Source organism: Colletotrichum spaethianum (genome assembly GCF_022836535.1).
Source record: "Colletotrichum spaethianum MAFF 239500 DNA, contig16, whole genome shotgun sequence".
Lineage (NCBI taxonomy): Eukaryota > Fungi > Ascomycota > Sordariomycetes > Glomerellales > Glomerellaceae > Colletotrichum > Colletotrichum spaethianum.
Genome location: NW_026054786.1, coordinates 559517 through 575623, shown reverse-complemented (window position 1 = coordinate 575623; position 16107 = coordinate 559517). Strand labels below are relative to the sequence as shown.

General features: G+C 55.3%; 2 protein-coding genes and 1 non-coding gene across 3 annotated transcripts; 2 read left to right on the top strand and 1 right to left on the bottom strand.

The window, feature by feature from the left end:
* Positions 1-11536: 11536 nt before the first annotated feature.
* Positions 11537-12696, bottom strand: ColSpa_06666 (cyclin-dependent kinase 1; the record flags this gene model as incomplete). The annotated part of the gene is made up of 3 exons (XM_049272878.1): positions 11537-11816; positions 11885-12560; positions 12660-12696. 3 exons carry the CDS (start codon positions 12694-12696, stop codon positions 11537-11539), a joined length of 993 nt encoding a protein of 330 aa, XP_049128835.1.
* Positions 12697-13537: 841 nt separating this feature from the next.
* ColSpa_06665 (alpha-ketoglutarate-dependent dioxygenase abh1) lies at positions 13538-14629 on the top strand (the record flags this gene model as incomplete). The annotated part of the gene is made up of 2 exons (XM_049272877.1): positions 13538-13811; positions 13866-14629. The coding sequence occupies 2 exons, from the start codon at positions 13538-13540 to the stop codon at positions 14627-14629; spliced, it is 1038 nt and encodes a 345-aa protein (XP_049128834.1).
* Positions 14630-15114: 485 nt separating this feature from the next.
* On the top strand, positions 15115-15230 carry ColSpa_rRNA_024. The gene has a single exon (XR_007414255.1). It is a non-coding gene; the product is annotated as a 5S ribosomal RNA (ribosomal RNA).
* Positions 15231-16107: the final 877 nt, after the last annotated feature.

Below are 16107 nucleotides of genomic sequence, written 5' to 3'. Positions count from 1 at the left end.
GTTTCCTGGTGCTGTTGGTCCAAAGGGGTGCAGGGCCAAAATGGGATGGATGTTTGGAAACGAGGGCGTCGAGAGCAGCAGCGACCGACTGTGCGAGTGCAGCGGGTGGAAGGCGCTACTGGGGAGGGGGGAAGAAGCTGTTGTGGGGCGCAGACGAGTGACTGGAATGCACAGTCGATGGAGGGGGAGGAGCTTGGGTGCAGAGACGCGATGACCAGCAACGGAGGGGGTCGATAGTACAGAGATCGGACGAGAAAACAGGAATCCAGGGGAAAAAAATAGAGTAGTAGACAGTAGAGCCAGAACTAGGAGGAGAAAAAAACAATGAATGAACAAATACGATTCGTATCGACCAGGCCGGCTGTTGATGCAGATGAATCGGGTGGGGTCTTCGGTGTGGTGACAGATCGGTGGCTTCCGGTCGGTCTGTATGTCTCCCTGCTTCTGCTGGTGATGGACGGCGGTAAAGCTCGGTCGGTGATGGTGCCGTTGAACGCGGGAAAGAACCGGGTCAGTTGTCGTATTCAATACAACAGCCCTCGAATGCCGATGATGATGTAACTGATTTGGAAATCAAAGTCAAGCCCAACCAGACAAGACTCGAGACTCAAGAGGGAGGAGGACACAGGGATGAGATATAGTGCAAGAGGCGCCGAGGTGAGGGATGACTTTGATATATTTACTTTTGCAAGCCCAACACCAAGACTACCAGCCCAGAATCAAGCAAGATTGCATCCCGTACCAAGGAATCGGCATTGCCATGGGCAGAAGCGGCTGCAGGCCGAGACCCGCCGGTTGTCGACGACGACGGCCATTGCCAACTTCACCGAGTGTCTTACGAAGGCCGTTGACTGGCCATCACAGCTCGGTTGAGAGTGCTACCCCGTCCGCCTCGTTCCGCTGCACACCAGAGCTGATGCTATTTCAGCCAGTGGTTGCAGAAATACCAAGACACGATCCCACAAGCAAGGGCCCATGTCTCTCAAACAAGCTGCGGGAGCATTGCATCCACTCAAGCGAGAGACTGCAGCAAATATCCGCACAGGACGGACTCTGCGCGCGCGAGAGAGACACAGCGGGGCGACAGAGGGTAAAAAAAGAAAGGGAGGAGAGACCAGGATGACCCGCCTCCAGCCGTCCGTCCATTCTCCCCATTCACAGCATCTCGCTCCTCTTTGCATGCTGTCAGTCTGCGTTGGCCGAGATGCGTCCTTGTGGTTGGTTGATGCTCGTCTTGGGCAGTTGCCTTCCTGCCATCTGACTGGCCAACGACGGTGCTCATAAGCAGGTACGTACCTTGCTCGCTCGCTCTCTTGCGGGGGCAGTTGCGCGCTGCCCTCCCTTGCCTTGTGCGTCTCCGGTGCCGTGCCTGCATCCAATCGATAGAGAGAAGAAAGCACCCATGAACCGCCAGCTCAGCACCAAAAAAGAATCAAGCAAAGCAGAGCAGCGCACGTCAGCTTTCCTCTCCTCCTCACCCCAGCCTGTCAGGGACGTCGACCCAAAAGGCTTTGCCTGGCACGACAGATGCGCGCGGCTCATTGGTGGTCGCGCCTTCCGTTGAGCGTGCAGATGAAACAAGCGATGAGCACCCTTCTCTCGACCTCTACACCAATCGATCCACGGCCAAGAAGAACAAGGGCCCTCCGCGAACTCCAACTCGGATCCGCGTTGACGATGGACCCCCTTCCACCTCTTCTCGCATGGCGTCTGCTCCAATGAGCGTTTAATCTCTGCTATTCTTCTTTTCGGTCCCCTGCACTGAAACAGCGTATCGACTTGCCTTGCCTCGCCATACCGTATCAGGACGGGGCCATGGACGCACAAAATAACAAATGTTAACCCACATCTAGCACCACGCCGCGTAGTCGCCGACCGCTGGAAGCAACCGGGCCCGCGTCGCGACCGCCCGTTCTTGACCTGACGCCGACACGCCGCCGCGCTGCTCCTCGTCTCTTGGGGCCACTCACTCCTCCGTGATTCATCTCGTTTCCCACCGGCCTACAGTCATTTGGTACTACCGCTGTTGGGCTGCCGTCTGGGTCTGGCTGTGCCGTCTCGTTTGTCTCGAGAGGCGCTTCTGCTCACTGCCTGCAATCTTCTTCCTCGCCGCCCTGCCGCAATCAGCAGCGTCAACAAGCCTGCAGCCAGGCCTGTCGCGCCGTCACAAGTGATCAGCAAACAAACGCCCTGCTCGGGCCTCTGGTTTTGCTTTTGCTCTCCCTGACCCGCACATGGTCACCTAACAAAGCTAGATATTCTGCAGCCAACACCGATTTGGTACGCATCACAACCTGCGTGATGCCGCCTCGCGCGCAGGATTTCGATGACTGGGGAGCTACACGCTTTAGACTTTGGCCTCCCCCAAAGGCCAACGCCCGCGCTTGCTACAAACCTTCAGGTCAGAACAAAGTGAGACCACGCCCGCAACCCACGGTACGGCGCAGCCAATCCCGCCTGGGCAGCCTTCTCCTTTTCGAAAGTCGCCATGAATGATGATTCCCATCCTGCATCGGCGGCTCAGCAGCCAAAAGGGTGCTGCAAATGGTTAAGCGTTCGGTGGTGCTGATGAAACGAAACATTCAACGCCATTGCTATGCTGAGACATTCCCTGGACCTTTGGCAATAGTTGTCACCAGCTTAACCGTCAGCTAATGGAACACGAAGGGCAGCCGGCCAACCATCGTCGATGCTTCCTCCCCTAGCGGCCAAACGACAGTCATCAACATCAAGGTTTTAGACTTCGTTCAGCCCAGTCCAGCCAGCAACATTTATCACCCCACAAACCTCACACTTTGCTCCGAAGCGGCTTCTTTGTCGGGCTCTCGGGGTATCAGCAGGAATTCCAGAGCAGGGCGCATCCCCCGCCCGCTTGTGAGAAAAGGGCAAAGGTGTTATTCATCTAGTGACCTTGACCTTCGCATCTTGCCACACACTGAAATCTCGAACAGACTTTCGAAGTCATCGGGATTCCTCCACATGGCGGAAAACTCATCCAATCCTCTCCCTGCACAAAAGCCCCTGCAGGACATTAAGCCTCGAACGGTGAACCTACCGGACACACGTCCTGGTGAATCACCCTCTGCCCTCATACACGGCCGAGGTTGGGCTTGAGACTGGACGCCGTTACCAGAACAGGTCACTCTACACCGAAGCTGAAGTCCAGGGCATACGAGGGCACCGTCCTCTGCTGGTCACCAACAAGCACGACCCTATCATCGGCCCAACGTCAAAGTTTCGGGTTCGCATGATTGATCGCTCCCTTCCCGCAATTGACAAGATGGCCTAGCCATGCTGGAGCAGGGAACGGGCTCGCTCTACCACTCTCTCTGTGGAAACCCCACCGCTGGCCATACTAGTTTAAATCCTCATGCGCCAGCTGCGACTCTCGTTCCCTGAGGTAGATCGTTCCCCACGTCACGGTTTCATGTGGATTCCTTTCATTCCCAATCGAATGCATCCCTCCTCCCCCTCGTCTCGACGTGTCCAAATGGCGTCTGGTATCACGTTGTTGGGCCCCTATCGCCCCCTTTCACTTTCCGTTTGATCGGGTCGGTGGGCCGACGCCTAAGCGCAGGGCAAGGGTTTTGGGAATGCGGAGGGACGAGCAACAAGCTGGCTAGGAAGCTAACGCAAACACTGTCAAACAGCCCCGATCTGTATCGCGAACCACGGCAGCCGTACAGACTTTCGTCCGAAACGGCGGCCCTCTTGCAGGGACATGGGATGGCAGCTGACAAGAAGCCAAAGACACACCGTCGACTACCACATGCCCGAGCCCCATGACTGGCGGCGTTAATAGCCCCGCGCCATGCGTCTTTTCCAAATGACCTGCTGCGACGGTGGCTTCGCCATGACCCGCGGGGCCACGGCCAATTTGCCCCCTTTCGTTGCCCGTATCGGAATTCAAGATGCCCACCAAGTCAAGATTCCTACGTTGCCTATTGCGGCGTTATCAGCTCGACTGATGGCCTTTGGGTGCCCCATTGACAAGCACTTATCTCGGGCAGGAACGTGCTAACCACCGCCACCATGCATCGAGGCGTTGCTTGGTTGGAAGCTATTCCGCTTGAAATTTTCTGCAACACCCCAAGCTCAACCAGCTCAGCTGGGAGTTTCCCCTGAATGGCGCGCCTCACCTGCACCCTCTTCCAGTTTGCAAGGAGCGGGGACGGATTACAAGCAGCGTGGCTTGCCCTGAAGAATCGGGGCGTGCAAGCTGTCAGTACATTATCGATGGTTTACAATAAAGTGCATTCTTAAGGGGTCCGTCAATGGGAGGTGAACCGACTACTATTGGTAGCAAGTTGACTGGGTACGTACAGGCACCACGACGTCTCAATCCATCGCCATCATCGCCCTACCATCAGGCCAGGTTCAATCCTTGCGGTGCACCAGATCAACCGTCCACGTCGTATGCTGAGCCAGCGCACTCGTCTCGTCCAGCCATTGCAGCGTCCGTCCGCCGCCCGTACGTCTAGACCGTCTCGGCACCCGACTGAATTTCTCACCGCCTCCCTTCTCACTCTCCCCAACGACTCCCGAGCTCCAGCTCCCTCTTCTCCAAACTCCGTCTCCATAAATCCCGGGAGGCCTTGCCGCTTTCGGTCCTGGTGCGTCGGAGACGTCTCCGAGAGATTTCCATGCGAGCACTACGATTGGCCAGAGGGGATGCAAGCCAAACACCACCCCAGCAGTACGTGCTCGCCAATCGCGCTTCACCGTGCAGGCCACACAATGTGGCTGAGTCTTGAGTCAACCTGTGGCTGACGCTTCCATGAATGACACGCGTGAGAGGCCTTGAACCAGGAAAAACTTTTCCTCTTTCCTTCCTGAACGAATGCAACCACAGTGTCATGCCGCATTGAGACTTAGACAATAGGCCTCCCAAAAAAAACAAAAACAAAAACTCCACGTTTGCTTAACATAACAGGCACAGCCGTCTCCGCAACGACAATGGCCGCGATGCAACTTCATGCGGCCGTCGAGGCAGTGAATCAGTTAATGTGTCGTGTCCCTCGCCCGTTCGGCTTGTGCCAGCTGATTCGAGGCATGCCCATGCCTGCTGGGCTAGGGGGACCTGTCGCTGAATCTGCACCCCGCATAGGCCGGCCCCTCCCATTTGAGCCACACATGCTCAAGACACACGCCCCCCTCCCCTACTTCCTGCACCTGCCGGGGATTTCGCACATCCCCATTCGCCCAACAGGGATGGTAAGGTGTGGCGCGTGCGCGCTCTCAATCTGTCATCCCATCGCTGATCGCCGGCCTCGGCTCATTAGTCAGTTGATCGACGACTCTCCCGATCACGCTCTCCAGGGGTCGTGCTGCCCTGCGTTGGTCTGCCCTTGTCCAACGTGCCCCCTTGGCTCCCTCGTCCGTATTGCCTCTCGGCCCACAGCCCAAAATAGGGAACTGCGGCGCCGTCCAACAGCACCAGCCACACTTCGGGACCTGCGTCGTGGCCTTGTTTTCCCCTTCCACCCGATCCGCCACTTCCCGGACCTAAACCCAGCCTCTTGTTTAGTCATTCGCGTCGTATCCTTGGCTGCGAGGCCATCTCAACCCCACGAGCCGTCGAAATACGAGCTGCCCCCGCAGCAAAAGAAAAAACACCCCGATCTCAGCAACGCCACGGCGGTGCAGTGACGCCAACGTCACGACCCGAGAAACCACGTCCCAAGAACCCGGAGAAGAAACCCCAGCAGCAAGCCCGCCAAGTCTCTCTTTCGTACGAATCTTATCGCCCTGAAAACCCCAGTGTTGCAAGGCGGCGGCGAGTAAGCCATTGATCAACCGCCCGCGGCGCTCGCTTGCCGGGGCGTGGCGGCTGTCCGGCCACCTTGGTTCTTTGACGTCTCGGCCGCAGTATCGAAGCGGATAAACTTCGCTGTTTCCTGCCAAGCAATACGTAACAGTGTCGTCGACTCCAAAAGCACACTGGCGGTGTCTTCCGTGACGCCTCGTCGGCACGTCGCCGAGACACTGTTCCTGTCTGGGAACTGAGTCAAGCTCAACGCCGGTCCGCCCAAGGAACGCCAGAAAAGACAACAAAGAGCATATACCCTATCTCGAAAATGTGAGACCTGCCGTTCACACTCCCTCCAACCCCGATGCTGTTTGGCACCTGAGCAACTGCGTCTCGCTGCGTAGACGCCCTCGAGTCCAAAGAACAGCCAAAATAGCCTTCCGCAATCAACCTCCAGAGGTTAGGGATTGGTGTCCGGCGCCCCAACATGCAGGCGGCTTATTCCTCGCTTGAGCTCGAATCCTTATTCTCCAACGCCATCAGCAAAACCCCCTCCTCAACCTTGCAAGTGGCTAAACATCGTCTTGTCGAGAAAAAGCGACGAACCATCCGCCCTTCCACGGCGGGTCGGCCCCCAAGCGCCGCGTTTCAGGAAGCGCGTCTTTTCGTCTAAGCCTCATTTCTTGTTCAATCAGAGCTGCACCACCATGACTAGCGCCCGCGCATCTGTCATCCGAACAGCGCCTCCGTCCCATGTCTTCGGCGGCCTGTCGCCTCCCCCACAAGCGCTCGTCGGTCATTTCATGACCTGTTGGTCCACCCAGGCAGTACGCTTCAGTTAAACGCCGCACGGGCCACTACTAATAGAAATAGCCACGGCAATCTGCGCAGCCGCTGCGAGTATCATGCATCCACATGGGCCATCATTGGCTCTCCAGCCGCAGTCACCTAACCGACCTCAGACATCTCCTACATGTTTGACCGCTAGCAAAGAGCAACTGATGCCCGGAAACAGCACGACTGATCCGAGTTGCTGCGTTACGTTTTGGGAACTCAACTGTGCCCTTCTACGCCTCTCCGCATCCCCCTTCGTCATCCAACCCAAGGACCCGACAGCTTGGGCGACGGCGTTCAAGCTTACCTGCCAAGACCGAGACATGGGCCCCTTAGGCCTCCTCGAGAGGATTTCCTTTAGCAGGTGTAGTACACATCATCGCCTGGCCCCCACCCACAAGACGAACCCCAAATCCAACAAAAGAGGTTCCTCTGCATCCCATCATCCACCCACCAACCTCGATCCGCATCCGGCGAGACACTTTCAGCCAGCGCACATGGCAGCCTCCTGCTTCACTAACAATCGAAAGCCTAACGGGCACAGCCTCCACAAGATATTCGATCCTCCCCGTCTATAGAAAGCTAGAGATGCGCATCCCGCCGCTTTCTGTCAGTCGTTCTTCCCTCTAAGGCGTAGTGTCGACCTTGGCCGTACCACAAGCTTCAGGTCCCCGAGACAGGTACCACGTCTTCCGGATGGGTCCCATCTCGTGCTCGCTTTCGCTCTTTCCATCACACACCCTCCATGTGGGAGATTTGGATAGCCTCAAGCCTCGCGACGTCTCGCTTCGCTACAGTCTCTTTTGTTCCAAGTCTCCAGTCGAAAGCCTCCCGTTTGCGGCATCGCCGGTGACGCGCAGAAACCTTCTTCGCCGCCTTCTAGCTCGTTCTACTGTTCGCACCGTCACTACTCAGGCACACATGCAATCACTGATACACACCCCCGAATCTATCGACCAACGAAGCCACCCGTCGTGACGAAGAAAGCCCAGGACGAGGAGCGTCTGAAGCTGCGCCTACGGAGATGTCCTAATCACGCGATCTTCACGCGATCTTGGTGCACAAGACCCCGAGAGCCCGTAGCGTGGTGGTGATGCCAACTGCGTGCCACACCGCTTCTGTTTTGCGCCGTAGTCACTATCCATGCCTATCCATTTCCCTTTTGAACCCAAGTTCTGTCTGCCCGGGCATGAAGAGCAGCCAGGCACACAAGGACACTGGCGCCCGTCGTCGCCTTTCTAGGGTGACGTGAGCTCTCCACGAGAGCCTCATTGGGGAAGGAGGTGTCTCTCATGTTGACTGATTCAGGCATGGTCGACAGAAGTCGAAACTCTATTGAAGCTTTCATGAAATCATCCTCGCAAGTCTCAAGTTTTGTAGGGGTGTTTACAGACTGAGACTTTGGAACTGTTTCCAGCTTCCTGGGTCCTCCGCCCTGCTTTCTTCCCCCCCCCGTTTGAACCTGTTTCTTGGGATTCCTTGGTTTCGCACGTAAGAACCAGTCGGCGGTCTTGTCTTACCACTGGACAAGCCCATTACAGGATCCAGGTATTGGGTTAAGGTAAGGAAGGTGCTTTGGGCTGAGAGGAGGAGCAAGAAGGTTGAGCCCGTGAGACTGGGATCGCGATAACGCTTGGGACGTTGGCGATCTGGTCTCGATGTCGATGCTAGTCGCCCATGACGTCTGACGGCAATGTGGCACACATCCCCTCCCAGTGTGCGCATACAATGAGAGTGCCCCTTGGCCTGTGGTGTACGATACCAACCCGAACCGTGTACGAAAAACAAGCTCTCTTGCGCGGCCCAGTTTCGTTGGCCACAATTCGTCCCAATCCCGTGCCGCTCAATGCAAAAGGTCCCTGGCGGAGGAAGCTTGTTGTTGTTTGCTTACGTTTCAACTCCTTCTGGCGAGGGGCTAAGAGGGCTTCTCTTGTTCTCCTTGCCCCGAAAAGGGGCACCCCTCGACCGCAGAACGCCGAAAACGGTCGTAGTGTGAAGTGGTGACCGGGATTGAATAGTAAACACGGACACGGAATTTAATCTGAATTTTTTTGGCACCCGCTCAGCCTATCCGCTACCTCCTCTCCGTCACGTCCTTGTCCCGCTTCCCCCCCAAAGCTCGCTAAGTCCTCTGCGCGGTGGACGGTGACATGGGAGGAGCTGGGCGTCGTCAGGCTAGGTGAACTTGGGCGAAGGCTGGCCAGGCCAGGGTTGCTGCATCGACGTTCCTCGTCGCTTCCCATTGGTCCGTTCGTGCTGTTATGTCTCTGGCCCCTTTTGATTTTGAGTTTTGTCCCTTAGATCTTGATCTGCCGCTTGTCGATGGTTTGCGTCAAGCGGCTTTCTTTCGGGGGTGACACACGTCCGATTTCTGGAGTCATGGGCCCACTAATCAGGCCTCCTTCCTTGTCGTGTCGATTCACATCTTGTTCCGAGAGGCCCGTCTAGATCGACATCCCATGAAGGTCCTTTTTTGCCTGTTCGGATTCAGTTCGTCCCGTCTGCCGGGACGATGCGTCCGGGGTTCTCGGCGGCGGCGGCGGGGAGGGGCGTGTGGAGACGGCATGCGTCTGACATCCCCAGCCGAAAAGGACGGCTGGCGGTAGGGGCATTCAGAGACACACGCCCGGCCCGAGGCTTCGCGAGATGATGGATCGCCATCCTGACGTTTGTCTTTCTTTCAGTGTTTGCTTGGTGTGCTTCTCCTGTTTCAGTGGGAAAGGGGCGGCTTCCCCCTCCTTCCCTCTTTTGTTTTTTGTCATTGCCGCCGAGAAGGGAAACCGTTTCGTCGTGCTAGCGACGCTACGGACTTAAGAAGCCTAAACCGTTCAACCGCCATCGACTATGCGAAAGTTCCTTAACCCCCAGAAAAAGACGCAGGAACAGGAACGATGTGATGTGTCAGTGATACGCCGCCTCCTTGTGCGGGACAGGAAACACCGTTTGCGATGAACTGGGCGGCTTCCAAACCCGGTGGGCATGTCCTCCGCGCGTCCTGTCTTTTGAGCGGTCACCCGCGGACGAGCGAGCATTTCTTCGACGTAGCTGCTGGTACAGTGACAAAACAAAGCACACGCTGGGTGGTTCGAACGCCCATCACCCCCCCCTCGCGCTATGCCCGTTTCCTACCCATTCATCCGACATTGCCGTTGGACGATCATGATGCTATCGACGGATGGGGATACCACCCCGACAACTGCCGGACAGGCGAGGCACCGCATCAGCGTGAAAAAGTGAGCTGATGTGGGACAGGCAGTGGACTTGGACGGCACTAGACGCCGGGGGACTGATTTGAAGCCACCCCTTCCTCTCTCTGGTCACCCGAGATGTGCGTTGGAACCCGGACCACGTGCCTTGTACCTCGTAGATTCTCGAAAGGGTCCCTACGCATATGGAAACTGCTCCGACGAAGTGCCGGACGAGGACCGCATGCGAGGCATGTCCGTCTCGTCCCGGCCGTCGGACGTTGAAAGCGTGCGCGGTGGAAGAAAGCCCTGTGCCTTATGTTAAGGGGGGAATGATACGATTTTCCACGTGTTTTCCCCCTTGCTCTGCTCGAGATGCTGCTAGAAGTCCCGGAAGAATGTTCTGGACGATATGGGGGAACTGGTTTTCCCCAACTGCCGAGGAGGGCTACATGTCGTTGTTGGCGCTGATGCGAGCTGATGACGGGGGGTTAGGCCGGATCAAGTTCGCCGCACCGAACGATGGAGATTTGTTTTGGCCCGCGGTGACTGTGTTACGGGTCTTTCGGGGACTGTGTTCATAGGCAAAAAGACATTATGCTCTAGCGACCAAGATTACGAGAGACGTGGGCCGCCAGCCCATGGCAGAAGCCCTCTGCTAGACTGCAAGGTCCAGCCAAGGCCTCAGGATGCCGCGATAACCTGGTCACGGTTCCTAACCTTTGTCCCTTCCAATTACAGAGTTTTGGATGATCGCCCAACTGCTGACTTGGCAGCTGCTTATTCCCGGGGAGAAGAGGTGACAAACCGTCTCCCCGGTGAAGATATCTCCTCGGCACAGATCTCATCCCGCTAGCTCGCGATGATCTGACCATCCCGCCCCTTTTGCGGGCTAGGATCTAGGCTTATGCAGGAAGGGTGCACCGTTCCCATCAATCGTCGGACCTGCAGAAAGCACAGGGGCGAGGGTGAGCACTAGGCAATTGGGCTGGTCTAGAATCATTTGGCCAGGCATCACATCTGGGCAAGGGGAGCGGGTGGCAGCCGGTGATGATCTCGCGGGTAAAAGGCAGAATGCCAAACGTGTCTTTTTGTTCCATTAACCTGCCCTACCGAAACCGACCGTATGCATCATCTTTACTCCGTACATTAAGGTTTACGACAAAAAGAAATGAGAGAAGCCATGTTCTCCTTTGCGTGGGACGGGGGGTTCCTTGGTGATGTGTTGATTATTGGACTCGCTGCCTCCTGGTGTCTGAATAGAGAGGAAACCACTGACGAGTGCGAGACACGCGTCCCACGATCTGCAATGGGCCCCGGTGGGCCAAACGCAAAATGACAAGAGACACCTTACCGTGCTGTAGCAACGTCTGACGGTCTGACAACCAGTTGGAGTGACTCGACATCGTCACATCTCGGGGGGGTATTGTGTTGTGAGTGCCAAGCTACTTGCAAACGCTTCCCGTCGCCTCTCACCAAACCCCCCAGTGCCGTTTGTCCCCTGGCGATAGAAACGTAGAAAAGTCTGTTTCGTAATGGTGACCACCCAATGACCAAGAAAAAGACAAGACATCCCCTCTCAGTATCCTGGAAAGCAGATAGGATACCGAGTCCATAAAGAGTATGCTGTGTTGTCCCAGGTCTCGGCCCCCCGAAAGCACCACCCCCTGCCGCTGAAATACCTGCTGCAGGTTCCCGAGGTGGCATCTCAGAAGTAGTCGAAGCGCTGGTGCTGCATGGGGGCCGCGTGCGAGATCATGGGAAACTCCTAGTTGCCATAGTATCCGTTGGTGCGGCTGCTTCTTGTCGTCTGGCCAGAGTGCTGGTCAGGGTAGCTCTCGAAGTACGGGTGGTTGCAGGCGCCCTTGGCCGAGATGCGACTGGCCGGGTCGTACACCAGCATCATCTCGAGGAGCTCGAGGCCCTCCGCGTCGAGGTTCGTGCACAGGGGTTGAGACTCGTCTCGGATCCACTTGGGGAAAGAGCTCTTGAAGTCGGGGTACGAGGTGACACCAGGCCAGACATCCTCGGTCGGCGTGCCGAGGGTGCTACGAGAAAAGGGTTAGCGAGCTGTGCAAGGAGATACAAGACACTTGATGACAGCAGGAGTACTCACCGGAAGATCTTGAAGATCTCGTCAATCTCAGAATCGCCAGGGAAGAGGGGCTTGCGGGTGCACATCTCGGCAAAGATGCAGCCAACGGACCACATGTCGACGCCGGTCGAGTACTGGCGTCCACCGAGCAGAATCTCCGGGGCGCGGTACCACAGGGTGACGACCTCGTGGGTGTAAGTGCGCAGGGGGACACCGAAGGCGCGTGCGAGACCGAAATCAGCCAGCTTCAGGTTGCCGTCTCTATCGATCAACAAGTTCTGGGGCTTGAGGTCGCGGTGGAGGACGCGGTGGGAGTGGCAGTAGCGGACACCGTCGCAAAGCTGCCACATGAACTTCTGGATGACGGTCTGGCCGAGGCCGAGACGGCCCAGGGACTCGGAGCTGCCCTCGGGCAGAGCCTTGCCGCGGCCACCGTCGGCGACGGGGAGGGACTCCATGTACTTCTTGAGATCGAGGTCGAGGAACTCGAAGACGAGGTAAAGCTTGTGGCCGTCGGCGTGGACGATGTTGAGGAGGCGCACGATGGTGGGGTCGCGCATCTCCTTGAGAAGAGAGATCTCGCGGATGGCGGTGGAGGGGACGCCCTCATCCTCGGCCTCGAGGCGGATCTTCTTCAGCGCCACGATGCGACCGCCATTGAGAAGGTCCCGGGCCTTGTAAACGACACCGTAAGTGCCTGTAAAAGGGAGGCAAAGTTAGCACATGTCTGTGTGAGAGGTCTTGCGTCATGTTGTGCCCAATTCGGTGCCCGGGGTGCATTGTCTGGGGTGCGTACCTTCACCGATCTTCTCGAGCTTCTGGTAGTTCTCCATGATTGCAGTGCAAGGGGGTTGACAAAGCGAGGGTCAATTCGTGGAAGGGGGTTGCAAGAATTAAATCGAATCAGCTCGTCTGCTGGTCGAAGGAGCGTCGAAGGCAGTCCGTCGTGAGGTTCGAAGCGGCCTTTGTTGGTGGGGTGAGTTAAGGTCGCTGTGTTGTGTAGTCACCTCAGGGTCTGGAGGGGCACAGGTGCTGAGGGTCTCTCCGGGAAGAAAGGTAAGCCGCTCAAAGGGAGGGAATCGATTGTCGTCGTCCGGGGGCAACGTGATGCACGCAGGGGGTGGGCAGAAGAGAATATCAGAAGTCGGCCGCTACAAGAAGGAAGTCTCCATGGGAAGAGGGAGGAGAAGGGGTTAGTATTGTTGTCGTCGGTCGCAAAAGGCCCTGGCGGGAAGGGCGTTGTCGGTCGGCGGATTGGGCGATGTTTTGTGGTGCTAAAATTGCACTTGGTTGTCGTTGTTTACTAGCAATGAAGAAAAACAAGGCGCGATCTGATCTCACCCAACCAAGACCGCTGTAGGCAGGGGCGCGTCCCAACTTGTGGCGTGGACTCCCCTGACAGGCTGCCCGCACTCAAGCTTATCGATAATCAAGCTTATCTCCTATCCGTCCCTATCGATAAGGTCACTGATGGTGGGGTCACGGACTCACTCCCGATTTTGTCCCGCAGATTCACCAAGGGTTAGAACATACGATATGAGAGCTCAGAGTGCCACGAGACTACGGCATTGATTGAAAAGTTTATATGAACTGGTTTTTTTTTTCAATAGATTATTCCACAAAATTTCTGCGCGCTCGCACGCCTTCCTGTAACTCTCGCTTTAGTGCCTCACAATGGCAGCTGGAATAGCCGAGCTCGATGCTCATGAGCAGCCCTCAGAGACAATGCGGGCACAATGGAAGGGATACTCAAGGGCAGACCAAAAGGAACTTGTAAATGGGGACTCCATCGATGATCCTCGATCACCAGAACAAGCTGGAAAGTTCTCAGTGGCTGGGAAGATTTCGGTTGACCAGCTCACAACTGCTTTCTCTCACATAAGTTCGGCCGCAGTCGACACAACGGCACTTCAAGAGGTTCCTATTCTTTACCACCCGCTTCTTCCAGGTATGTAACTCGTACTTGAAAAAAACTCCAAGGAGATTCGCTAATGGTGTTTAGGACTTCTCATCGTACCGAACCTGGTGCCTCCCGAAGTTCAGAAGACTCTCCTCTCACTAATGATCAACCGAGACCTAAGCATCCCAACACATCAAACAAACCTTCATCTACACTATGATCTACCTTATCCAAAAGCTTCCGATGGATCTTCCGAGTCGTTCTTCTCATATCCGCCTGATCAAACACCCATCTTCACCCCTAAGGACCCTTCAGTTCACAAGCCCCTATCCATCAAGCAGGTTATGGAACGACGCCTACACTGGGTCACCCTGGGCGGCCAGTACGACTGGACGAACCGCATATATCCAGAAGAGCGCCCTCCTCAGTTCCCCTCAGATATTGCCCAATTTCTGGAGGCAGTTTTCCCGGAAACCCTTGCTCAAGCTGCCATCGTTAACTTCTATACACCCGGCGATACGATGATGATGCACCGCGACGTTAGTGAGGAGACCGACAAGGGCCTCGTCAGTCTGAGTTTCGGCTGCGATGGTCTCTTTATGATCGCACCAAACGAGCCTGAGAAGATATCCGACGAAGCAAAGGCCACGGGTAAGGAGTACCTTCTCCTCAGGCTGCGCTCCGGTGACGCCATCTACATGACCAAGGACTCCCGGTTTGCGTGGCACGGAGTGCCCAAAGTCATGAAGGGGACATGTCCGGACTATCTGGCTGACTGGCCGGCGGAGGATGGAAAGTACGAGGAGTGGAAAGGTTGGATGCAGAACAAGCGGATCAACCTCAACGTGAGACAGATGAGGGACTGATGGCGAGCGTATAGCTATGGCTGTCTCTTTGGAGTGCTTGTCCAAGTCACCTTGAAGGTATCGTGGAAGGTATCTGTTTGCTGTGCTATTCTCGACGGGATAAGACCCTCCGTTTTAGCTCGGTGCTATTGTAATGGCAGGAAAAAGCAAGCCGTGACTTTGCATTTCCTACCTTGTTGTTCGACTATGCTGCATTTCACAGTGCGCATCACGGCACAACCAAAATACAGTTTGGGGATATAGAAAGCTGCTTCAACGGCCGGTCCTGCATCATATCTCAATTCCACAAAGTGGTTCGCAGAGAAACAGTCTTCCACAGAAGCCTGAAGAATGAGACCTAGTTCTTTAAACCAAAGACTACCTCCCGACGAATCCCCAAGTTTGACGTGTCAGGACATGATGTCTTCCTGGGATAAGGTGTGCATGCTTCTCAGGTCGTCACCAACCATACCAATATAAGTGTCCCAGGAATGAGTTTCTGTCACATACGACCATACCCACTGGAAAACTCGGGATCCCGTCCGCTCTCCCTTAGATAAGCCAGTGAGGGCCGGATTAGTAGTTGAGTCGGTGACGATCAGCGAATACCTGGTGTTGTATGTTTTTTTTGCTTTTGTGCTGATTTTCCTGGGAAAGCCTGGGAAAGTAACAGGACTGTCTGTGACAGACCAAATGAAAACAAGAAACATCGAATTCACATACAGTAGCTATCTGAGAAGTCTGGCCTGTGATAACCTAAAACTGCTTTGGAAAGCGCAACCAAGGCAATTGTGGCAGCCTTGTCACCATCTATCAGTTCAAGGCTTCTTTGCCGACTTGCAACCACTTAGCGGGGAAGCTGACAAGGCTCGGGGGTCCTCTTTGTTTGACCTCTGCCTTTTTTTCTTCTTCTTCTGTCTGTTACTCACATGATTGACTAAGTAAGTGTGGGTATTGAAAAGTTCAGGAACATCAGTATACGCCATCTTAACATAAGTAATTACTGTGCTTCAGCAATAATGGTCAAGCAAAGTTACAGGTAGTGCTTCTAGATTTCATAAAAGTTCGACCAATGGTTTGAGTACTTTACTTATGCGTCCTTGGTGTCGCCGTCCCGACTACATCTTGGAAAAAGAAGCGGAGAACTATATGGATTGAACTCATTCCTTCACAAAGGTCTAATGAAGAGTTGACTGGGAACAAGTTTCAAGTGCACTGCGCTTACAGAGGCACCCGAAAATAACACAACACAGTAAAGAGTCTTATTAATTTGTTTGAAGATATTGCTTCTGGTTCTTCTGGTTCTTATTGATACCCTTAGGCCAGTGCCAGTGCACTAGGCGGCGGGCTTGAAGTTGATCAAGCTGAGTGCACGATTACCACTAGTCCAAGAAAACCTGAAGAGAGAAGCGGTATAGAAGCAAGATAATGCTGATTGCGAATTCTCCGAAGCTTGTGCTGTTTTGATCATGTTTACGTCTTTTGATTCATCAACTGAA